This window comes from Physella acuta, unplaced genomic scaffold (genome assembly GCF_028476545.2).
Source record: "Physella acuta isolate Inbredline_101_S28 unplaced genomic scaffold, ASM2847654v3 ptg000830l, whole genome shotgun sequence".
Lineage (NCBI taxonomy): Eukaryota > Metazoa > Mollusca > Gastropoda > Physidae > Physella > Physella acuta.
In genome coordinates, this window is record NW_026732348.1 from 281,831 (window position 1) to 308,389 (window position 26,559).

At 33.3% G+C, this 26,559-nt stretch overlaps 1 protein-coding gene and 1 long non-coding RNA gene across 3 annotated transcripts; one reads left to right on the forward strand and one right to left on the reverse strand.

The window, feature by feature from the left end:
* The first annotated feature begins 172 nt into the window (after nt 1-172).
* Nucleotides 173-7,498, forward strand: LOC131951819 (uncharacterized). The gene is made up of 2 exons (XR_009388446.1): nt 173-637; nt 7,386-7,498. It is a non-coding gene; the product is annotated as an uncharacterized LOC131951819 (long non-coding RNA).
* LOC131951814 (importin-4) lies at nt 7,090-26,559 on the reverse strand. 2 transcript variants are annotated; one of them, XM_059314214.1, is made up of 29 exons: nt 26,460-26,559; nt 22,827-22,913; nt 22,473-22,558; nt 22,284-22,325; nt 21,981-22,113; nt 21,438-21,574; nt 21,136-21,178; nt 20,751-20,816; nt 20,406-20,507; nt 19,826-19,909; nt 19,523-19,654; nt 19,115-19,168; nt 18,758-18,867; nt 18,230-18,338; nt 17,854-17,992; nt 17,567-17,680; nt 17,276-17,398; nt 16,634-16,757; nt 16,356-16,467; nt 16,141-16,259; nt 15,827-15,904; nt 15,271-15,434; nt 14,466-14,659; nt 14,032-14,202; nt 13,708-13,919; nt 12,996-13,128; nt 12,713-12,817; nt 10,840-10,915; nt 7,090-9,486 (listed from the first exon to the last, which is right to left on the reverse strand). In XM_059314214.1, the coding sequence occupies exons 1-29, from the start codon at nt 26,523-26,525 to the stop codon at nt 9,335-9,337; spliced, it is 3,267 nt and encodes a 1,088-aa protein (XP_059170197.1). In that variant the 5' UTR covers nt 26,526-26,559; the 3' UTR covers nt 7,090-9,334. The 2 variants fall into 2 exon arrangements, with proteins under 2 accessions (XP_059170197.1, XP_059170198.1); XM_059314215.1 differs by having other exon boundaries at nt 10,846-10,915; nt 26,460-26,554.

Below are 26,559 nucleotides of genomic sequence, written 5' to 3' on the forward strand. Positions count from 1 at the left end.
TCATAGCAGGCTAATAATGAAATTCTAAAATCGAAATAGTAGGGAATGGTGATGCAATGCATAGAAACTAGCCTACACACTAGGCCTAACGAGTTTTTTTGTTTACTTTTTTGTAACTTTACTGGGACCCTCGCCACATTACACCATACTCCAATGGAAAGCGGTACGGAAAATGTGACGATAAACATGGTGAAAGTTTTGAAAGTGTGACGTCACCATTTATTTTTCAAACGCAATTTTCAATTGAATTTTCTCAGTTCTGTTGCATTTTATTGGCAGGCAAAAATGTAAAAGGGGTCGTTCATAATCGAGGTCACATTACCAATGGCGGAGCTTGGGGGAGGGAGTGGCAGCACCGGGCGCCAATCTTGAGGGGCGCCAAAAGAGTTTGAATTTTTTTGTACAAAAAAAGCTCATTTTTAGCCGAAATATTGAATTATTTACAGTTTGAGTTAAGAAAATAAACGGATTCTAAGCTTTAGATACTGATTTAACTATTTTCTACCTTGATTGTGTACCAGTAAAATAAATACGCTTATAAGTCAGTTACCAGTAAAAACTGCTCACAAAATTTATCCAAGTTGGGGGGAGCGCTTTTTCGCCAACTTAAATCAGAAGGATCGCCTACAACAGATTGGTGAGTAGAAAAATCTTTAAAACATAAAAAAAAACAATAGTATCAACGTACACTTTACAATTTGTAACAATAAAAAACAAAATACCCTTTAGTGTTGAATGTTAATGACCGCTATAAAACGCTCACCTTTTTTTTTAAAAATATGTTTGGGGGGGGGGACGCTTTTTAGCCACCAAAAATCGGAAGGATTTACACTGGATTGGAGTGTAGAATTTTTTTAACACTTTAAAAGGAAACCGATTGTGTTAAGGGGTCGTCCATAAATGACGTCACATTCGTAGGGGGTGAGGGGGGGGGGTCCGTAATTTTGTGACGGTGTGTGACGAGTGGGAGGGGGGAGGGGTTCAGATGGTGCGACGTCACACTTTTGAATTATAAAAAAGCAATGTTAGAAAACGAATTTTAGACGTTATTTCGCGTTTTAGAAAACTGTTTTAATAAATTGCAATAGGAATTGATTGAAATTATCTATTTTGACATAGTTCAGACAAGATTTTGGAAAAATATCGATGTTTTTAGAAAAATTCAACTGCATTTTGAGGGGGGGGGGGGTGGGTGTAGGCTGAAGTGTGACGTCATTTTAGGGGGTCTGGCTTTTTGTGACGATGTGTGACGGAGGAGAGGTGGGAGGTAAAAATCGTCCAAAAAAGCGTGACGTCATTTATGAATGACCCCTAACTCACATGTACGATTTCTCCAGCCAGAATTGTAAAGAAATGACTATATATAGATATAGCCATTATCGGACCCAGATGTAGCCAATATTGGGCCAAGATGTAACCAGGATATAGCCAATATTGGGCCAAGATGTAACCAGGATATAGCCAATATTGGGCCAAGATGTAGCCAATATTGGGCCAAGATGTAGCCAATATTGGGCCAAGATGTAGTCAATATAGGGCCAAGATGTAGCCAATATTGGGCCAAGATGTAGCCAATATTGGGCCTAGATGTAGCCAATATTGGGCCAAGATATAGCCAATATTGGGCCAAGATGTAATCATGATATAGCCAATATTGGGCCAAGATATAGCCAATATTTGACCAAGATATAGCCAATGCTGGGCCAATATGTAGCCAGGATATAGCCAATATTGCGCCAACATCATGCCGAGTTTCACTACCAGTGTTTGGCCAAGGTTGAGCAAATGTTGCACCAAGATGTAGCCAATATTGGTAACCAACGTTTAGCCAATATTGGGTCAATATATGTGTGCTTACTGGGATAGTTCATTTTAGTTAAGAAGTTTCGTTTCTCTCAAACTTTTACTTAATTCAATTAAACATTGCCATAAGCAAAGTTTAAAAAAAAAAGCTAATGTATACTGTGGCCAGGGACGGAACAACCATGCCGCAAGAACCCGCAATGCGGAGGGGGTGGGGGCCAGAGGCGTAGCTATGGAAGGGCGGGTGGGGCGGCCGCCCCGGGCGCCGACCTTAAGGGGGTGCCAAAAGGGGTATAGAAATTAATTTGAAAGCTCATTTTAAGGTGAAGTATCGAATTATACTGTCAAAGCTAAGAAAAATAAACGACTACAAGGCTTCACACACTGATTTTATAACTTTGTGACACCGAAATAGAAGATGTTACGGGATAGTAACTGTTAAGAAGCGCCACAAACCTTTCCAGCTTGTGGGGGGGGGGGGGCTTTTTCACAGACAGGAATAACTATATATAGATATGGGGAGCGCAAAATTGATAGTCCGCCCCGGGCACCGGATTAGCCCGCTACGCCTCTGGTGGGGGCAGGACCCAAGATCCGACCAAAAAAATCTTCTTCTTGCACCTTGATGTTGGTGTTGAGTCCTGACTGCTAATAGATTTCAGAATCGCCATTATATCATCGTCGCTTGTCTTGGAAGGCAGCCATTTCAGCATGCCTCTTTGTCCAGATTTGTCGGCGTAGGTTATTGATATTCTCTGCACTCTGTATCTGGATGTTACCCCAGGTGGCACATCTCTGTGAAATTCTTTTAGGTGCATTTTCTCATATAGTTCCTTTGATCTAATGGTGACATACCATTTACGCAGTGTCCCATAGTTATACAGACCTTCAAATTCAGCTGGTGATAGGCTACATAACATACATAGCTCTCTTTTTAGTTCGTCAGCTGTGAGGGTAGCTAAAGAAAAACCCTCTTCTATGAAAATCTCTAGAGTTTTTGGCGCATGTCCTGCCAAGCCAAACTTCGGCAGGAATAGCCGTTTGATGTATTTTTCCGACATAGTTGTGCGTGAGGCCCACCCGGGGCCAGACAACACACACAAGAAATAAAAAAGAAAAAAAGTACTTACAATGTATAAAATGTGAAGAAAAAAAATAACACACACAAGGTTCCAAATGGAATTCTAATATATAATGCTCAATTATGTATGTAACATGCTTTACAATATTTTAAGGTCTGTAATTATTATTTTTCGGGTCCAACATAACCAAATGTTGTATTTTTTTTTTTTTTTTTTTTTTGCACAAAATACTATTCACTATTCACATTTGTAAAATTACAGATGGATAAACAATCATTCAACCAAATGTTGTATACAACCAAATGTTTTTTTTTCTTTTTGGCGTTTAATATTGTTCCTCTCTTGCTGCTTTCCCTTCCCAAGGGTTGGCAGCAAGAGTAGGTTTGCATGAAAATATATACAAATAATACAAATTGTTGCATTTCTAATACAAAACGTTTATAAAGTTAAACTTTTTAAGAACAAATACTTTATTTTTTAGGCATCGGATGGTGGCTTTCAGTGTGTGCTTTCATACCCTTTAATGGGAGGTTTAGGGTGCAAGAATGGCAAAAGTATACAGTTTTTTCTGGATGCTTTTGTTTGTAGTGCGCATATATGTCTAGGTACACATCTTCGCCATCACAGACCTCACATATTAAGAAGTCTGTATGTTTGTGACGTTCGTGTACCGTCACTTCCGAAGCATTTTTGAAAAGGAGGGTGCAGAACCTGCACTGTTTGTTATCATATATCCGCATTTTGGTTTTTTGACTTTTTGATTGTTTTGTGTCTGTGGGGCTAACTTCCTTTTTCCTTTTTGAATGTGTGCTGTCACTCATATCTACGCTTTGATTGGGGTTGCTAGAGTTTGGCGTCGCTGTGAACGTAAAAGTGTTCTGGCTCAGCGCGAGTGGTAAAGCAAAGTTTGGTAAGAGTACTTTTGATGTATTTGATTTGATGTTTGATGATTCCGTTATGCTTGTACTTGGGGCTGTTGGTTCAATGGCTGTGCTTGCTTGTTGGCTGCTTGGTGCTGGTGCTGGCTGGGCGGGTGACGTTGGCATTTGTGTTGGAGGCTGCTTTTTGGGCGGTGTTCTTGGGTTAGTTGCTGCGTCTTTGATTGGGGAGTTTTGGTGACTGCTTGGCATGGGGGCTTGTGGAGTGGGTGGTATTGCAGTTTGTGCTGGTGTTATAAAACCAAATTTTTTTTTTTTTTTTTTTTTTTTTTTTTTTTTTTTTTTGTTGTATGTTGTATAATTAAAATAACGATAAATGACAGCACACACCGCAATTAAAAGAAATGTCATCAAAATTGACTAAAAGTATGTTATAATAAAGCAACGGTATTTAGACTTTCAAACAAAACCTACAGTTAATTAGTTAATGAGTAAAATATATTACTTAGAAAAGTTACATAGCTTATATAAAATACTTATTATAATTATTAAGTATTGAAATTTAAAGCGGTTTATTGTGTTTTTCAAGCATGTCTTAGTTACACTTGGTTAATTTAGCTATTCTTGAGAAAGTTGTTTCCCTTGGATAAAATTATGGTATTTGGATTTCCAAATAGGAGATAATTCGTTACTTAACTTAATATTTATTTCAAATGTTTGCACCTTCGGTTTACCGCTTACTTATAAATACAACTTTAAGTTATTATTTGCTATTGTAAAAAAAATTATATAGAGCAGAAGTTCTAAACAAAATAGTTTGGTAGGTCTATTTAGTATTATAACGTTGAAAAATAAATACATCAATAGCTGTTGTAGATTGCAATACTTAATGTTAGTAGACATAGAACATGAGATAGTGCAACAAATGCGTCTAAAATCGTTTTAGTCGCAAATTAATCAGCTAATTTTTCATATTTTCACCCTCTTCTTAAGGATTCATATATAACAATTGTAGGCTGAACATCTATAACATTCATAACCTTTTTTTTTCAAAAACAAAAAAATCATTAAATAATCTCACAATATAGACATTTCACAATTATAACTAAAGACGGTCAAGCTTAAAATATGTGTTCCGTTCTGGAACTCACCTTGGGAGGTCTGCGGGGAGCCCAACACTACAAGAACTGTGGGTTTTTCTTTTCAGTTGTTCTTTTTTTTTCAGACTTATTTCTCCCGGATAGGGTGGGGGAGCATTTGAATTTTTTCTAGTTGAATTAGCAACAATATCAATAAAATGTGATCAGTTTCTTCCATGCATCTCTTCGGGGGGGGGGGGGGGGGCAGAGCTCCCCCGAAGAAAGTCTACCCCCCCCCCCGAGCAGAGCTCCCCCGAAGAAAGTCTACCCCCCCCGCCCCCCCCCTCAAACGAAATGGAATTTATATAGAAAATATATAAACAATGTCCGCCTATAATATAAGCCTACTAGTTTCTATGTGTTCTAAAAAACGACTGAATATGGACCCATTTATAGCTTGCACCTTCAACGAACCCACTTCTAAACTCCGATTTTCCTCTTTTCATTCTTTTCGGCTCCCTGACGAACATAGGCCAAGGCAGCACTTCATCAATTAACTTTTTATCTTTAAAGCTCAATCTATAACATTCCAAACTCCCCTATCTCTATTTCGAATGATTACCTTCATGACTTGTTTGTCTCCACCTCTTCCACGCCAGTTTGTCGAGTTGTGTTAATGTTATTCGCTGTCAGTGGCGTAGGCAGGGGGGATAGGGGGGGGTCATAACCCCCCCCCCCCCATAGACCCCTCGGTATTTATATAAAAAGTATGACGGGGGGTGCAAATCGAAAGTTTGAGGGGGGGGGGGTGCAAATTGAAAGTTTGAGGGGGGGGGTGCAAATCGAAAGTTTGTTCCCCGGGTAAAAATTGGACCCCCCCCCCCCCCCCCTTGAGACGATCCTGGCTGTTCGCTGCCTTTCCAAGTTGGTGCCCTATTCACCACCTTTCCTTTTCTTTTATTTCGTTTTCAACTGTTGGTTACCCTCTGTCTCCGAGCCATACAGTAAAAAAGACTTCACATTTTAGCTCAAGATGCTGATTTAAAATTTAAATTTGTTGACACTGCATTTGCATTCCACTTTAGTAGGCTATAACAATTTATAAACAGGAGTCGTTTTTTCTGAACACGCCTGCTTTTAAGTGTAGCGTCTAAAGTTTCAAATCAATTGAGTTTGATTATACGTATACGTAGCAATTCTGTAGGTTTAAATTACAAAGTGATAGGCCTACCTCGTCAGATGAATGTTGCTGCTTTGTGACTTAGTTCCAACAAGCTTATATAATCCAACTATGAAAATTGTAATATATCATATTAGAGACTGTTCCAAAGATAGAACATAAAAACCGGACAATCCCTAAGAAAAAATCAATAAAACGAGATAATACGTTCAGGCTAAGTAAGAAACACAAGAGCCCGTTATTTAGCGAACTTTTTTTTTAGCAAAAATTGCTAAAATAGGTAACCGGTATAGTGTAGGATACGTTTATTCACTCAAAGGTAAATAAAAATTAAACCCTAGCTCTACGGAAACACCAGCACAAACTCTAAATATAAACTTAATCCTAAACTAAACTTCTCCCTTGCATTACGGTAAGGGTTCACTTTAATTTAATGTTAAGGTTATACAAAAGGGTAGGTTTTTTTTTCAGACTAGGGATCAGTGAATGTCCTACTGCCATTCAGTGTTTATTTCAGACTTTTTCTTCTCCAGGATGGGAGGGGCGGACACTGGTAATTTTTTTTTTTAAATATATTCCATTTCGTTCGGGGGGGGGGGGGGGGGCGGCGGATCCCCCCACCCCCCTGAAAAGATGCCTGGTAGAAACTCTGCCTAATAGACTGGCTGATTTTTTAAAAAATTTGTCACTATCCTTGATCATTATGTCAGCGCACAAAAATGGCTCTAGCAAGACTTTGTTGACTTACATTCTTTTGGCTGCACTGTAATTCTTGTAACTGCAGATAGTCAAATTTTTTTTTTCACCCGAAAAAAAAAATGTTTTAGATTTAGAAACACTAGTGACAATGGCACTGTTCATCATCAGTAACGATCTACGTAATACCAAATTGTGATGATCTGAATGCAATGTTTAATGTGAAAGAGGATTTTAAACTCATATTTTGTGTTGTGCAATATATATGATTAGTCCTAAAGTTTTAAACAGGTAGCCTACTAAAAAATAATTTTTTAAGTTTTTTTGTTCACAACCTAAAACAAAACAAATTTCTTAAGGGAGTTCTGTTTTTATTTTCCAAAGTAAAACAAGTTGTCATACAGTTTATAAAACACAATTTTCATGATCTAAGTATTATTAATTAATATCTTCCATTTTGATGATAAGATACCATACTAAAAATATTTAATGTTTTTAAATTTTACATTTCAAGTATAAAAAGACTGATATTTCTAAAACATAATATGGACATCATCAAGTAAAGTAATTTTTAAATTGAGATTTTCTATTACAGGTTTTCTTATAAAATTTCTTTTAGTTTATACAATTAACTTTTAAAAAATTACAATATACATTTTTTTTGCAGGAATTGTGGCACTTCTAAGCAGCAGAATAATTCATAAGGCTGGATGCTTAAAATAGAACTTTTTGACTGAAGAATAACCTAGCATGTCAGTAGTTAAAATCTTGAATTAGCATTACAAAGAAATATTTTAGATAGATTAACAAAAAAAAAAAAGAAAAAAACATGTCAAGACAATGTAAGAATACTATTTCTAATCATATAAAAAAAAACATTCAACATTATGACAGACTTGTAAGAGAAATGCAGATCAGGAGAAAGAAGCAGATTATAAATTAAAGAACTATTTTGTACAGCATTTATATTTTTCAAACTTCCTTAAAAAAGAATCACCACTAAACATAGCAGCTGTTTGGACTAGATACAATTTTATTTTTCTTAAACATTTATAGTTTCATCAGCAACATTTTTAGGTCCTTATCTTTAGAGTTAAGGGCTGGTCTTGCATTGGAGGCAGGTAATAAAATATTGCTTCACTTGAATAAATAAAACAAATACACAAAATAGCCGTAAAAATACACTGCTGTAATTTTTTTTTAAATAAAGGGTAATGAGATTATTCAAATATAAATCCCATGCATGAAATTAATGACATAAATAGAAGCAAATTAAATACTTTGTCAATCCACAGATGAAAGAACATGTACCAGAAGGCATATAGAAATATTACCCATATAAATACCTATATACAAAAAATATGGGCAAACTGTTGTTTTCACAAGAATGGGATAAATACAAAGGGAATTCCCAATTTAAAGAGAGGAGGGGGAGGGGGGGTTAACAACAAAAAGCAGCATAGAGAGGGTTAAAGACCAGCGCTAAACACTAAAACAGAGACACATTTCATCATCATCAATTTTATAGACACAGTAGAAAAAACATGTACAAGACTTCAAAATACTTCAATGTTTATCATTTTTCGTTTAGGGTTGTAAGTATTATGTCAATGCATTATGTAGTATGTACAGATGGACATTTTCAACACAATCTCAACTGTTCATTTTATGTTTCAATAGTAAAGTTGCCTTTTGACGGTCTATGTTGCAAGTGAAGTATAATTCACCTTTATCTGTGACCTCGATTTATAAAGGGATAGCACTATGCCCAGCCGCCTTTACTTTCCCCAACTTAAGTCAGGTAACCATCAGAGCTGGGTGGACTCAGGGTCATTCTACGGACCTGAACCCGGTTTCAAACTTGAGACTTTCGGAGTTTCAATAATGTTATAGAATATTTTTTTTAACTTAAAAAGATCTAAATTTGTCCTTTTCTTAAACTCTTAATATTTTAAAAACAAAAACAACTGAATAAAATAGTTTAACCCATAGAATAAAGCCTTTTGAATCTAAAAAGAAAACATGAAATGATCAATACATTGGTTTTTCAGCCAACAGGTCAATTACAATCACAAAGTATGGTCAAAAGTTAATTCTGACTTATCACTGTAGTAGTTTCCAGCACACAAAAATAAAAAAAATGCATGGCTTTTTATTCTCTGGCTGTATACAGTTTTTGACAAAACTTAAGGAATCATTGCACTTGGTATATTGTAGCTAACCCAAAACAAAGTATGCGAAAAAAAACCTCACATCAATTATTTAACACAGGGGTCTCCAAACTACGGCCCGCGAAGATATTTTTGTACAAGGAAAAATTGTTGGTTGTTGATAGCTGAAGAACTTTGCCCAGAAAAAAAATCAGACATGCCTTGAAAAAACTGGCCCCCGAACTGAAATTTGATAGTTAATGCGGCCCTCGGACTGAAAAGTTTGGAGACCCCTGATTTAACACAAATAACTACGCAGTGATTTCTTTTTGTTGAAGTTATCAAAACCACCTGATGACAGGGAAGGGAGGGACAACTAAAAATTCTTTACTCAGTTTTAAAAACAATTTAAAAAAAAAAATGTAAACAACAAAACAAAAATTTGAGTCATTCAACTCTGTCACAATCAAGAGACTGGCATGTCTGGAGCTTGGGTGCTCAGGCAAAGGTCAAGGACTGCCACAAGCTCTGGTTCCAGACGGGACCTCACCTGCTCAAACTCTGCAGGAAATTTGGTGTGGACGCTATGAATGAAATGGACTAGAAGGGTTTGTGTGTCTGAAAACAAATGAAATATTCAATGAGGAAACAAAGTCTTAGTTTTCTAGAAAAATACTTTTTTTTTTTTACCTGAAAACCCATTATAAAAAACACTAGATAAAGGGCCTTAGTTCCTAAATTTAAACAAAATAATTATAATTTTTTTTTCAAAAAATATTTTTTTAACAATAGCTATTTACAATAATTAGCAGTTAATTTTTTACATCAAATTATTGTATCTACAAGATTAAAAAATTGAAAGGCATTTATAAATATGCCCTGTAAGAATAAATAAAAATCCACAATAAGAAAAATTACAGATCATGTGCAACAAGAACATTGTGCATTGTATGCAACTATAAAATACAACAGTAAAATACTACAGGTAACACAGTAAGATAAAATATCTAAATACATGGATTAGTTGCTAAAATAGGTTGCTTATTGCTAATAATTCTATGTATACAGATTAGGAAAACTATATATAAAGCCTAAGTCACAATACAGATTTCCTAGTTGACATTCTATAACAGATTTTTTAAAAAGTGAAGTAAAACTTAAGCAGTGCTGTGTTCTGGTTACATACTGAAGCAAGTAATATGAATAAATAAATATAATAGCACAATTTATATTTCTTTACAGGATTAAATAAGCAAAGCAATTGTTAATACTTTAAATCAATACATTCTTATTGGAATAACTATTGGGTATGTGATAGTGCACATAGAGAGAGTTATGATATTTCGATAGCAAAACATTTCAAATACCCTTATAAAACTTCTAAGTAAAAGACATTACAAGTGACAATCTTTTTTAAAACTGAGAGCTAATATGATAAAATCTTTGATAATTTCAATCAAATCATGGTTGCCAGTCAATACTCTTAATTTTAAGTGATACTTCTAAAAAGAATTGCATAGAATTCTAGAACAGTTAAAAACTGTAAGTTGCTATGATCTGAAGTTGAAACAAGTAGCTTAAACAACAATAAAAGAGCTATCAGAGTGAACTTTGTTTTATTCAGAAAGAGACTTACGGCTCTTATTGTCACAGTGACCAACCCCAGCAATGCATTACGCTTCTCAATAATTTTAATGTTTATTAATTATATATTTTTGCATGATTCTATATAAACTACATGAAAGGTTTTTAAAATAAGTCTTACAAGAAGGTGAATAAATCCAGAGCAAATATTCTATTCTCAAGCAACAAGAAGTGAAAATCTAACGTTGTTGGGATTGGTCAAAAGTGTGCAAAAAATACTACTTCCATGTTAAAATTACTCTACATTAAAGTGATTTTAGTGCATATTTTTCTACTCACTGCAAGCCACAACTACAAATAGCTTGTAGTAAAAAAATTGGCACTCACACTCACCTTCCTTGATCTTCTCTGTTCTAATCACCACGGCCACCGTCTCCACAATTTTAGGAATGTACGGGATCAACTGAAATATTTTAATACATTTAGTCACGCCCATTTTCATATACAAAATAATACTTTGTTAAATTAATATTAAATAATATATAAAAAATACATTTTGACCAGTAAAATAGGTTAAACAATTAAGAAAGATATATTTTATTTGGTAATTTGCAAGGTTTCACAGACAAAAATGAGTGAAAAAGAAAAAATGACAAGGTCAACCTCTACTTTGTAATAAATTGATGTTTTAAAATAGTTTAGAACGAGCAAATAATTATGTAAAATATATTACAACTAATGAGATGTGATGATTTGTTAGAAGATGGGTGTCACTATTTGTTAGATAGTGAGACCCATCCTCTTTGTGTTTTTATATCAATACTTAATTAAGAATTCCTATATAGCCCCATTAAAGAGTACCAAAGAAAGTGTTGCCAACTACCACGAGATTGACTGAATTTAACGCATTAAAATCAAAGCACCTAAATTCAAGACTCAAAAATAATTATACTAAGCAACACTATAAAATCAAACTAAGAAAATATGTAAACCAAAAGTGAATTAGTGGTTAACCCACTTTACCTAATTAATAAAAATTCAAATTAGTTTAGAAAAATCACTTTTAAACACTATCACCTAAACCATTTAGCCAAACAGGTAGCATTGACTTAAATTTGTGCATTCCATAGTTTGTTTTATCTTCTTTAAGGGGATATGAGCGGAAAAAAATCACAAAATTTCTTGTTTTACGTCATGATGGGTTTCTTGCACTTTTGGATACTTTGTCCATTTTTGTATAAAGAAAATAATAACTTTAAAGAGAAAAAAATATTTTATGTGTTTAAATTACGATTTTTATGACCCTATTAATTAAAAAATAATTTTTCCCAATCTTACAAGCTCTCTATAAAAAGTTTTATATCCGTCATTATATTGTATTTGACATCATTGGAAAGCTGGATTTCTCATGTATCTAATAAACTTAATTTCCTACATCTCGGAAACACCCAAAGCTTACAATCGGCTTTGCAGTTTACACAGATATGGTACTTTCCTGACCCAATTTTTGTTACTTTTGGCTGTTTTTCTCAGTTCGCAGGTTTTTAACACTAAAAAGCCTACTACTTTTTTATTTATTAAACAATGCAAACCATATTTTCAGTAAATGTTCTTGATGCAAAAATACAACTTTTGTCACGAGGGAATTGTGATTGCTTTCATAGAAAAAAAGTATTTGGTAATTAATATGCACATTTTGAAACTTTTGAATACTAAAAAGGGTACGATTTTTTAGACCTTGTAAAATTCTTACTAGTAATTATTTCAAAAAGTTGTCGTGACAAAAGTTTTGATATATACTGAAATATAAGCAGTTTAAATTTGATTGCTATAGGTGCATAAATAAAAAAGCCTTAGTATTTTTAAAAGTACCGTAAAATTCAAAATGGCGGAGGTTTTTTGGGTTTCCATGACAACCAAAATTGTTTTCGACCCTCTTTTTTGCTATTTAGTACTTACTTTTATATGCCAAATATGATAAAAGTATTCAAAAGGCTTTAGATCTTAAAGTGTAAAAAATAGAAAAAAACATAGCATATCCCCTTAAACAACCATTCCCCCAGATAACAGCTGCTGTTAGCAGTTTAAAGAAACACTTAATGTTAATCCAATTAAAATTGTAGCAGGATCAAATGATGTTTTATTTAAATATATAAACAAGAGTGAAACCACCAACATAACACTGGGTCAGTTGTACTAAGGTACAAAATATGCTCACAACTAGTCCAGTAGAAACCATTAAATAAAAAGTCTTCCTTACTTCCTGAACATTTTCTGTGTATAACTTCATTAGACACGTAAATACTGTCACATTCTCTTCAAAGTCTTCCTTCAGTGGCAACAGTTGAACAATCACAGGAAGAACCTGAGAAAAAAATATTTTATCAGTAAAAATGACAGCTGTACAAAAAAAAAAACTGGAATTAAATTACCACTCGAGGTGAAATGTTCCTAACTAAATTAACAGTGATAAAAAAAATTACCAGTGCAAAAAGTAATATTTTTTTACCACTGTTAATCTAATACAGAGTAAAAGAGGTTACCTGGGCAAGGGGAACATTCTGCTGACTATGCCACACCATCCTACACACTGCAGCACAAACATTATCCAACACTCTGGGATTCCTCTCAGCATTCATCACAGTAAATAATGTCTTCAGTATGTCTGTGTAATGACTAAGAGTAAAAAAATATCATAAAAATTAGATAAACAGTTGAATGTGTTGTAATTGTAGCAGTAGATCATATCAAAGCTTTTTATTGCTACTCTAACCTGAGCCATAATAGTAACACTGTTCCGAACACTAGGCTAGTAACCAATAAAATCACAATTCTATACTAATGTCTAATCAGCATTTCATCAAAATAAAATGTACTAAGCTACTTCAACAAAATTATATAATTAAAGTATTGATAGAAAGCAAGTGATTTTAAAATTCCATAGTATTTTATACCATGGTATCTAAAAAATGGCAAGCAATCAACTAGGTGTTCAAGGAAATTAAGTGAATTTTTTTTTAGAACCAGTTAAATCTTAGTAAAAAGTTCAAAATCTAAAACCTCAGGACTATTGTTGATAGTCTCACTACCTAAGTTCCATTTCCTTTCACTTAATTTTTTTAATACAATTTCTCATTTCCTCAATTTAAATATTTGGAAAATTGATTCAAAATATAGGCAGGTTTTTAAAATGTTTATATAGATAGCATGGGTAGCAGTTTGTGCTTTCAGAGTGATGTAGAGATGAACACTTACCTAATCATGGCATCACCCCCATTCACAGCTAAAACACCTAGAGCAAAGACTGAGTTGCTTCGCACCTCCTCATCTTCATCTTTTGTCATGCGTGTGAACACAGGATACAAAACACTAGTAAATGCACAACCAACAGGGGGACCACAGGCCTCAATCACTTCAGCTAATGTGCCTACAGCAAATGACTTTTCTGATGTGGAGGAAGTCTCTTTCTAAAAAAAATGTATAAAAAGAAGCATTGGACTTCCCTCTTAACAAATCAATTATAAACAAAAGTTAATTATACAAATGTTTTTAGAAGTAAAGATGAAGTATGATGCTTACTAGTCTCTTGAGCAAGTCTTGAACGAAAGAGGTAAAAAATGGTAGGAAATTGTCACCGCCCATGATTCTTGCCATGACAGGAAGTACATCTCCTGCAGACTCAATGAGCATGCTGTCAAACTCTGCTTCTGTTTCATCTTCACCATCATCTTCCTGATCCTGGCAAGCTACCTGAAGAATAGGGAATAAAAAATTTAGAAAAATTTATTTTAATTTTTGTTAGCATAATTATTAAATTAACAATCTAGAAATATTTATTAAACAGTAATTTTAAAAATAACTTTAAAGGTTTATATAATTTTAAATGACCTTATTTCAAATCTCATGATACAAAAACAAGTCTTATTCTTCAATTTTTAAAATAAAAACAAAGTACATAGGCCTACTATTAATATAGCAAAATTTTAAAGTGCTTTAATAAAAATCAATCCTACCTTGTGGGTAAAAATTTCCTTCATTGCGGAGAGGATAGCATCAGCTGCTCCAGTGATTGAGAGGACTAGCTGGCCAATTTTATCCAACAGCTCCTGCAGGGCATCAACAGCTGTCATCACCACTGTGCGGTCAACTTCTGTTTTGATTGCCTCCAGGTACTTGGGCACAACCCCCACGATCATCATCTTTAAAGCTGCAGAGAGGGGTTATGAACAGGTTAGTATTCTAGATACAACAGCTATATAAAAAAAAAATAACTGATGGCTCAAATGGTAATCCAGTTTAAGTGGATTGACAAGTACAAAAGATGAGTTATAAGTCCTGGAAAAGATTAACACATTCTGTATGGAAGGGAATATGTAGCCTCTACATAAGGTGTATGTGCTAGGCTGCCAACCCGAAAGTCTCAAATCCGGGTCCAAGCCAGTTGAACGTCCCTGAGTCTACCCAGCTCTGATGGGTACCTAACTCACGTTAGGGAAAGTAAAGGCGGCTGGGCAAAGTGCTTACCATACCTAACTTCACATGCAGAGGTCAAGAAAAACATGAACTCTACTTCATTTGCCAAATGGATTGCTAGATCTAAAGAGAAATCCTTACTTATTTACTTTTACCTAAGGTGTATAATCTACAAAGTTGATGATAGCAACAATAAATATTGTGGTTTGTTTTAGTTAACTAGAATGGGAAAGTTAAAGCAATAACTCAATAACTCATAAAAACAGTTATAGAAAAAGTGTTGGATAACTCATAAAAACAAAAAGAAATGGTTAACGGTTTAACATATTCAAAATGTGTGCCTACCAGTTAATGCATCTTCTGAGTTGGTTTCTTTAAAAGAGTTATGAACACATAAACACAACTGTCCCAGTGTTGAGAAAGCACCCTTTTTAATCCCTACAGCTGGATAGGCAACAAGATCCAAGACTTCATTGTAGGATGACTGGAGATAGGGGAGGAAAGCTTTCCTGCAAGTTGAAAAGTCAGTTTTAATGACAAATATTTAGAATCACTGTTTTAATTTAAATAATAACACATATAAGATTACTGTGACAGATGCTGGTTAAGTTATTTCTAGATTTTACAGACAAATAATAAAATGCAAATAGATATTTTAACCAAGATGAAATTTTATTTGAACAGTTAGCCAAGAATTCATACCCATTAACAAATGCCAACTAACAGACAACAAAGATCAATCCTGTATAGACTAGTGATTATAACAAAAAATATATGCCGCATGGTAGAATGAAAGAAAAACCCATAATTGCGATGGTGCTGGCTAACTAACACTATATTGGTACAAAACAAAAGCGGGTAAAGCACAACATATAAAGCTAAAATGTTAAGTCCAACCTACCCAGTGTTAAGGGCTACTTCTCCCAATGCACAACATGCGTCCTCTTTCTCATCAAGGTAAGCATTCTCTACTGAGATCCTGTCAGGAAATTTAAAAATTTCAAAAGTAAAAAGTTATTATAAAAGTAATTTTTTTTAAAAAACCTGTATTTTTTTTAAAAAAGGGGTTGGTCATAAAATTAAAAAAATATATAGCCAAGTAAACAGCCATGCATGCTTTACCAACATTAATATTTATGGCATGACTAAAGTTAAGAACATTTAAGGGATTTCCTGAAATTTGAGGAGATCAAGGTAAGCCAGTTTTAAACTTACCCTTCAAGTTTGTAGTTTTCTTCTTCATCATCAGCATCATCATATTCAAGATTCTCATCATCATTGAACTCATCCTCATCAAACACGGTCACTGCCTCTGCATCAGATTTGTAATGCGCCTGTGCAATGTAGATAGAATAACCCCCATTAGAAACAGATGCAATGAAAAATGTATTTGAATTTATGAAATACAAAAAATACTGCACATTGCTTACCTTAATGCCTTCAGTAGATTTCATAGAAGACACCATAAAGTTGACAATAGCATCTAAGTATTTCCCCATCTCTTCTTTAAGTACAGTGGAGATTGCAGCAAACAAACTATATCTGAAATCATCAATTAACACAAAGAGGTTTTAAAAAGTTCTATGCATTTATAGCAAAATACCTTGCTGAATTACATTTACATTGAGCTTACAAGAAATAGTATGTAAAAACTGGGCTTGTGAAGAAAAAACCAACCCTGACGCCCTAGGTGCCAAGAACTACTTACACACATCTTCGAAGATCTGGATCTGTGGTATTGTTGAGGAGGTTGAGACCCAGCTGTATGCATTCAGTGGCTAAAGGACGGAAAGTTTCCTCCCCTATACTTCGAGCAAAAACAGCCAAGGTATCTGAAAGTGTATTTTTTTAAAATTACCTCTAGCTAATTTATCAAAATAAAAAATTTTAAAATCATCATGTCAGGTACCATTTGTTAGATAGACCCAATATTATCTTGGTTACAGTGGTGGTGTAGAACTTAGCTTTTTAAGTATGCAAATACATTCTATCTTTCAATTAGACTGGATTATTTTTTGTGTTACTGCAGGTGGTATTTTAAAATTTAGCATTAGCCTTTAATCAAGTAAATTACACTAAAGTCAGGTGGGAAGAAAAACTAAAGTGATCCCTTATAACATATGGTAAACTAAAACCACATATTTGGGTGACTAAGCCAAACCACAGTACAAATAATTTTTTTTTTTTTACAAATTATCTAACAATTCCCCTAAAGACAAAAATAATGCTTTTACAATTACAACCATGTTATTTTAACAACCTGAACAAAAGCCAGAAGTCACTATTTTATCATGCTTCATAGACAGCACATGATGAAATATAACTGTTGCATTGCATTACTAAAACTTACCAATTGCGGCTAACTGTAACTTTTTAGTCTCCTCGTCAACATTATTGCTAACTGTGAGATACACTTTGAACATCTCTAAAATATCTTTAAAGTATGGCTTCATATCTTCTTTCGCAGCATTAGCTGTAAAAATTAATTTCAAAATTTGAGTTCACTCAAAATAGAAAACCAGTAAACATTTTTTAAAAATATGTTTAAAACATTTGAAAAATTATATTTTTAAGTCTATATTTAAGTTGAAATCTCAATTTATTATTATTTAAAAATAAAAACAAATGGATTGTCTTTTACCTGCAGCTCCTATTGCACTAATAGCCAGTTCTTTTGGTTTGTAAAGGTTACAATTTCTGACAACATTCATAAGATAATTCATCAAGTCCGACAAGTAGGGCAAAATGCCAACACCTAAAAGAAAAAAAAACAATTTCACTAACATGGAAATTGCATACACAAAATAAATAAATGGCCCTTTCTATTACAATTTATTAAGCTTCATCACAAACAGGTTAAAAAATTAAGATAAAATGTAGTGCGTTACACTGCCAACATTATGTCATGACTGTTGACAAGACACTCACCTAGATTTTCACAGAACATCTCCAAGGCATAGTGACTTTTGATGACACCTTTAGGATTCTTATCTGCTTCCTCCATTGATTTATTCAAGTATTGGAATAATATGGGAAGCAACTCGTTTGCATAGTTGCTAATATCAGGCTGAAAGTACAAAACAATTTAAAACATTTTTTAAAAACACTAAAAGTGTTAGTTATATACTTGACTAATTTAAGTAGTTCGCTTTAAAAAAAGACCAACAAAAACTTTTAAAATAAGACAATTTTAGGAAACCAACGTCATCTAATATAAGAATATTTAAAGATTTCAAAAAAGTTTGTTTTTTTACTTCTCTAACAAAAGCCAACAAGCTTATTAAAAAGTACTACATCACTTTACCTGAAGGTGCTCAGAGAACTGTCCCACAGCAAAAAGTGCAGCATTCCTAACAATGTGGGAGGGGTCATTCAAACCTTGGCACACAGTATGCAGCATTTGTGCCAGCATTCTACAATAGTCAATAAAGTTACATAATACAAGTTGATAGTGCATGACTGAACTAATTCTGATACTTGCTGGCAGGACTATATTAAGCTGTATGGGTAAGGTCTAAAGTAGCAATAAAAAAATACTAAAGCCTGATAGTCACGTAAGAGCCCTATATATGTTATAAATCACTGTTAAAGTTTATCTACAACATTCAACAAAAAAACATTTTAAAATAGTGCATGACTGATCTGGTACTCTCATGACTGTTGGCTGAACAGTATTGAGCATTAAGCGTAAGATCTAATACCATTTTAAAAAATAAGGCTAGGTAGCCCCATATCTTTGTGCTATAAATCACTGTTAAATTTCGACTACTTTTAAACATTATCACCAGAACTAAAACGTCAAAAAAAAAAGAAGAAGAAACCAAAAGCTTACTTGTTCATAACATAGTCACCACAACCTTCCACAATGACAGCCATCACCAGGTAAGCAGCTCTTCTGTGGGAGGCTGCTGCGCTCTTCAAACAAGTCTCCACCATGGGCGTCTATAAACATGTTAGAATCTCACATGGTGCTATACAATTATACACGGGTGACTTAAAGATAATTTACAGTAATGGTAAATGAAAATCAAGACGTGTTATGCTCTAATTTTATACAAAATTTCTTGTTCCTCGATTTTAAAACTTTAAAAAAAAAAAGCGAACTTAAGATTCAGTTTAAATATGGTTTGTACCTCTTGTATATCAGCTTGCAAAAACTTAAATCATCAGAAAAACCCAGTGAACTTACCACTTTGCTTAAAAATTTCTCAGGTGGCAGATGTAGTGCCATTGTGTCAATAACCTGTAAAAAAAAATGTGTAAATGCGGATTATTTTTGTAATTCTGTTTAGGGTTTAGATAAAAACAATTCAAACAAGTTACGTGGTGAAGAATAAGTTTACAAAAAAACACTGAAGTAGTTTTATATTTTATTTATAAATTTTTTTATTTTTGATAACAACATAAATTACTGTTAAGCGACAAACCAATAATAGACTCTGAATTTGTAATTTTAAATTTGAATATTTTTTTAAAAAGTTTGAATGTAGGGCTTTTTTTCTTCTCTGATAAAATAGCTGAAGAATTACCATAATTTATTTAATAAATTTGAAAAATATGGTCGTTTAATTTTAAACCAATTAAAAGAGCAACTGACCTGAACAGCATATTGAGATGGACTGTGAACCTCTTCCTCCTCCTCACCATCATCTTCCTCCTCTTCATCATCACAGATAATGGGAAATAAAACTTGCAGGATGGGGTCAACTAAGTGGTGCTTGATCACAGTCTTTAATAGAAAGACATTTTTTAAAGTTTTTGAAATGTTTAAAATTATCAATTTAGTAAAAGAAATTTATATCAAAACATATCCTCAAATGAAAAAAAGTGTATTCATTTAAATTAAATACACACAGATAGCTGTTTTTAAAAATATATATTGAATGTGTTGAAAACTTACCTTCTTTTTAAGTCGAATAAGAGAAGCAACAAACGACATGGCCTTAACTCGCAAGGAGTCAGTGTAGTCTTTGTTCTTTGCTATCTGAAATTAATGATGGTAGCTTTCAAGTATTTAATGTCAAATTAATGGCCAAAGAAAAAATAAAAAGTTGAAATATTTTTCAGACCATCACCATTACAAGAACCTTGTAAAGCTGCTTACACCCAAAACATTCATATCAATACAAATATCACAAAATGTTATCAACAAAATATACCCAACTAAAAATGTATTTTAATAGTGAAATAATTGCTCAACATTGAAGTCATTAAAAAATCCAACTGCCTTTTAATGATTTGCAATTTCTTGAAGCCTCATATTCCCTAAAATTCCAAGCTGTGCAATTTGTCAGTAGACTTTATGTCTACAGCAAGAAATATAATTGTAAAACTATTGGGTTTTTCATTTTTATCATCTCCATTAAAATTCAATTTCCCAACAAAAAAAAAAAACAACTAATACTTTTAACAAACAAGTCAAAATCAAAAGGGAAAAGTATTAATTTAAGTCACATCAATGCAATATGTATCACCATTACCTGGAGACAATATTGCACCAAAGGTTTCAGGTGAGGAACAATGATGGCAACTTCTGATTCAAGCAGTTCATCAAAGAACTCCAGCGCAACACAAGCCTTTTCCTAAAAAAAAAATGTTACCCAAGTTCTTTATAATATCTGAATTTAAACATGAATAAATTTTTTTATCTTTCATATTACAACTGGCTTCTAAATCTCTCTGTAACAGCCACCAAAGAGTATTAATCTTAAACTCCTATAATTAAAACTGTTGATCAAAATGAAGCTAAACAAAGCTATTGTAAATTCCCTTAAGGAAATATGTTTTTGACAATTTTCTATGATTGCTTGTAAACCTCTCATTACCTCATCTGAGGCAGCCAATGCCTGTACTACTTCTAGAACTCTAGGGACAACATTCTGCACATATTTCTGAAAAAAAAAATTGTTTTAAAATTATTTTACATAAAACCTACTAAACAGAGCATAAACATCACAGACTGAACTACCTGAGTGAATAAAATAATCTCACAATTTCTTTTTATTTTCAGTGAATTTAACTAAAATGTTTGTTACTTTAATTTAATTACAACACTCAATCAATATACTGAAAATGCATGTTACGCACTTACTTAAATTAACAGCAACATGCTAGAATCATACAATTATTGTAATACTGGTCAACAAACACTAAACCTTGTTTAAAATGCCTTAACTGGTGAAGCTAATATTACAGACAGTTTAAACTAACCATTTCAGCATCTCCTATGTAAAACACCAAATCAGTCATAGACCTGTGGTACAAAAAAGTAAAAATAAACCATATTTTTAAACCATATAACACATTTACAACTAAAAATGTGTATACTGTTAAGGTCACAAAAGGCATTAAATTGGGGCAGGTATGTGGTAGTAAGATATATTAATGAACTTAGAAATATTTTTCGTTCGTAATTGTTAGTAAAAATTTGAAAACATTCTACATATGAACCAAACTAATAAAAATTGTGTAACTAGGTTGGAAAATTGTCTTGAAAATCTTCAAAAACTCACTTGATTGCAAGATAACAGACTTGAATGTTAGCTTTGTCATTAAGAGCTTCAGCAAGGAGTGTCAAGAGAGAGACCATGTGAGGCTTCATTTGTTCTGCAGCAATGGACGTGACAGTTGACAAAACATACATTCCAACCTACAAAAAAAAAAAATTCAACATGTTTTAAGCAATTAAAATCAGTTTAAATCTAGATACTAATGTTAGATCTGACATTCTAATCTACTGTTTATACTGTTGAGTGATGTAAATTTGTAATGTTTTTTTAAAAAAAGAAATTTTCATTTTTATACACAATTTCAACAGGTTTTCAAAAATTATATGTAAAAATAAAACAAAGTGTAAGAGTAGAATAGCAACATACTTGTGACACTAAAAGTTAAAAAACGTTAACTTCAATCAATTCTTATATAAAAAAAATACTTTGCAGCATTAAAAAAATAATAGTACAAACAACACAAATAAAAGCTATGGGACATGAGTACAACAAATCAATTTTTGTGAGTGAAAAGATTGGGTTTACAGGTAAAAAAAATACTCTCACCTCTCTCTTGACAGGATCCTCATCTTTAGTAAAGGTAACAAGGAACTCAAACAGAGCAGGCCATCTATTGCTTGGTGTATCAAGACGTGCTATGACACCAACTATCATGCCTATAGCAGACCTTGCACTTTTACTATTTTAAAAGGTAGTTTAACATTTTAATGTTACATCGTATACAAGGTAAGGCCTACTACAATAGAATTACATACATTTAAAAAAAAAAAAATAAAGTTACTAATACGATCACTAAAAAAAAATTTTTTTTAAAAATCTACATCTCATATTAAAACTTAATGTGCTTACTCTTGTTCTTGGACCAGCAGCTGAAGTATGTTACCTCTGATGCTGTAAATAGAAATTTAAAAGTTCAAATTCATTTTATTTGAGTAGGCCCTACCCATTGTTAAATGTAAAAAAAAATTATTATTTTATTACATTTTTTTATTTAATATTTATTTACAGGCAAATAAATTGACAATCAGCATCAAATACCTGTCTTTAAACTCATTGCTCAGCGCAGCCCATTGCTTGGACTTATGAATCTTACGTCTGATCAAAACAGCTGCATAATGGCGGATCTAAAAAAAAAGGAAATTTTATTTATATAAAATGCTGTATGGAATCTATGGTCTGAAAGGCCACTTTACTTATATTAATATACATCCTTTGAATTATTTATGATGGAAATAAAAATATTAATCCATACCTTAAAAAGAATATAAAGTTCATCCTAAGCAATATAGAAAGTCCTACAAAATTACAAATTTAAACAATGTAGATACAAGTGAAAAAATTTGATTTTGTGACAATGGTAAGTAGCATAAGTAAATTACAGGTAAATTTTACCTGAGGTTGAGGAGATGTCCCAAGTATCTGGCATAGTGCTGTAAGTGTGGATGGGTCTTTGAATGCTTCCTTCAAATCAAGAGTAGCCTACACAAACAAGAATGCTTCATAAATTGAAATTCTTTATGAAATATTTAATAAAGTCGAGTGGACCTATGATATCTTTTTACTCAAGTAATTAGGTTATGCTTAAGCTAAAAATTAATATTAAAATATTACTGCCTACTGTTAAATGGAGAATAATATAATACAAAAATGAGCGAATAGGTGAAGCATTATTAGTTTTATCAGAAATCAAATATTGTGAGCTGTTTTTTTTAAGACCAGCATTCATATCACAACCATTTTTTTAAAACCATGTGACCCCTATTTGGATTATCACTAGTGAGGAACTCTGGATCATAGCCAGTTAAAAAGTTGAACCGATTTGTGGTTTGTCGTGGCCACAAACATAAGATGGTTGTAATGGAGAGGTGTGCTGTACCATGGCAGTGAGTGAAAAATATTAAATTAATTAATTTAGTTTAAAACTACCTAAAAACCTCAAAATTAGTGAGAAAATTTCAGATTTAGCGAGAATATCTACTAAGTAAAGTAGCCTAATGAATTACTGAGTAGCAGTTAGCCTACACCGAAATGCATTTTATTCTCATTGTGTTAAACTACAGGTATAGAATCTAGAAGATTTCTATAGAAATCTAATAGCCAGTGAGCAATACTAATAGAAAAGTAAAAGGGCTGGCCATCTTCAGAAGGCTGTTCTGTGTCAGTGTTGTAGTGTTGATGAGTGAATGATTATTTTAATATAGATCTATAGTCTATAGGCCTATATGCCAAGGCCTATAGTAATCTAGATCTATATATAATATTAAATGGCCGATTCTAGTCGGAATAAGATACGCATGCGATACGCATGCGCAATGGAGAGAAACTACGACTTGCCTTAGCGGCGATGTTTTCTATGGTACTGCGCATGCGTGTGTTTACAACCGCAGAACCCTAACACCAACCCTAATCCTATCCTTAACCCTATCCCTAACCCTAGCCCTAATCCTATCCCTAACCCTAACCCTCATTCTAGCCCTAACCCTAGCCATAGGTCACTGCGCATGCGCAGAACTATCTTTTGCCGACTAAATGGAGACGTTGGGGAGAAAAAATCTTCTTCCGAGTAGACACTTCGATATTAAATATAGGCTGCATTCACCATCCTTTGATGAAAGTTGTCTAACTTATTACCCGTGGCATTTTTAACCATGTAACTTGTAACAACTAAACAAGGTGATTGAAGGTGGACCCATGCCCCCCCCCCCCGAGTGGGATAAAAGATAGCCAGGGGCCCAAGGGTATTAAAAAGACAGTGGGCCCTTACGCCTGGTGTTTCCACCCCTACCCCAACAACCTGCAAATGCCCCAGGTGAAAGAGGTTCAGTGTCGTCACGGTCAATCACTGACAGTCATATCAGTAACTGAGTAACACTAACAGTATAGCTAGTCTCATAACGCGAGTTGAATTACCTCCCTGACCCGCTTTTTTATGGCCACTTTCTAGTTCGTTTTTTTCGATCGCGTCTCGGCACTGTTGCTAAAAATAGCATTCGCGCAATACCATACGGGTAAATCTGTTTGGCGTCTGCTACACGTGATAGATCGTTGAATGGCTGACAAGCTGATATAAAAATTATTGCGACCGGATGCGATTTTCGTGGAAATTGAGCTAAATTTAGCAAAAGACAGCTATATTTGTGTAAAATATTATTATTTATACTTCTACTTACACAGATATTTTGATAACTGCAGTTCAGCTGTCCATTTTTCTTTTAAAATGTATCTTTAGAATTTCTGTACCTTTTGGCAATCGGTCAGGAGCATTTGCGCACTAAACCCACCCCCCTACGGCAGATCCGATTTTTTTCCCAGTGAACTCGTACTGACCTCCCACATAGCTAAGATAGTACATTGATACTGATGGGAAAGCCTCTAAATCTGTATTCCTACTAGATCTAGAGATCTAGAAATAAATCTAGATTCTAGATCGTGGAGTTTTTATAATGACTTTTAAATTCAATGTCTCCAGTTTAAGATATTTTTTTTTCAAAACATAGCTACTTTTAGTACTATATTTAAGTATTTCAAACCCTTTTGGTAGTTTTTTCTTAAACTTAGACCTAGATCTAGTGATTAGATATCTATATTTTGTACTTATAACTTGCAGGCCTATTAAAATAATAATAAAACAGTTTGCTTGATAACTTCATTAGGTCATTTCATAAACACAAATGTTATAAACATATAAAACCACAAAACCATAGGTAATATCTGAATTCTGTAGCCTACCTTACATTTAGGCTAATACTGAATTAAAAAGAAATTACATTAAGGTTTGAAATTAATACAACTTGTAATTAAGAAAGAAAGCTTCAATTCTAAATACTACAAGATATAATAACAAACAATGAAACAAATTCAAAGCTTTTTTCAACCCATTTAGTCGAAAAGATTTTTTTTTCCGATATTGACCAAAATAAGTTTTTAAAGCTTAGGCCTAATGTTTTTACAAACATAACTCAATTTTATTAGGCCCCTGTAAACATTAATTAAGATTCCTCTGTAGTCAAAGCAATCTATTTGGCAGATGAAGTAGAGTTCATGTTTCTTGACCTCGGCATATGAAGTGATTGTCCGTGTGGTCAGCGATATTCACAGCCGCCTTTACTTTTTACCTTTAATTTCCCCAATGTATATCAGGTACCCATCAGAAATGGGTGGACTCTAATTGAATTTTATTAAACAAACATTTTGATATAGGCCTAGATCTATAATCTATAACATTCCTAACAACATCTGTTCTGTAGAATTTACCTTTCTGCTTCCAAATGCGGTATTTTCCAATGAAAATTCATCACAAAACATACAATAAATTATATAAATGGCATTTTATAAATTTATATAAACTATTTACTTTCACCTTGGTGTAAAAAAATGTAGGTATAGGCAAACTGATTTCAATAGTAAGAAAGAATCATGTCTTTTCTTGCTTACTAGCTTTAAAACAAGTGAATTTGACTTTTTACCTGCGTTTTTGGTCGCGTTTCTATATAATACTATATATTTTATTTGCGACACTAAAAAAATTATATTTAATCAACCGATTATGCTAAATTAATAAAATTGATACTGTTGGATTGCATTTTTAAAGCTCTACAATTATATGCTATTTTTTTTATAATTTGAAGAAAATTGAATTTATATGAGACTAACTAAACAGTAGTAACAGTTATGTCCACAGGCCCCATTTGATTTGATCTGTTACGCCAGTATTATATTATTATTATAAGTTGGGCCTATTAGCGAAAATTAGAATACATTTTTGTCAAAAAATCGATATCAAAGAAACAGAATCTATTCTATAATCTAGAAATCTAGATCTAGTGAGCATGCGAGGCAGGGTGTAAGAACTGGAAAAGAAAAAAAGGAAAAGGGGAAGAAAATTTCTGAAGGAAGGTCGGTTCTTCACTGCTGTTGAGACCGAGTGAAATAATCGCTATTTGTAAGACTAGACAAAATCCTCACGTTTTTTTAACAAAGGGTAATTTAAAGAATATACTGCTAATATCTTCAAAATTGAAATACCTTTTGAATAACGTCGTTATCAGGCTCAAGAAGCCGCGCCAAAATTTGTTCAAGTGGGGTAGCCATGCTTATGAAAAAGGAGCGTTTCGTTTCGTTCCAA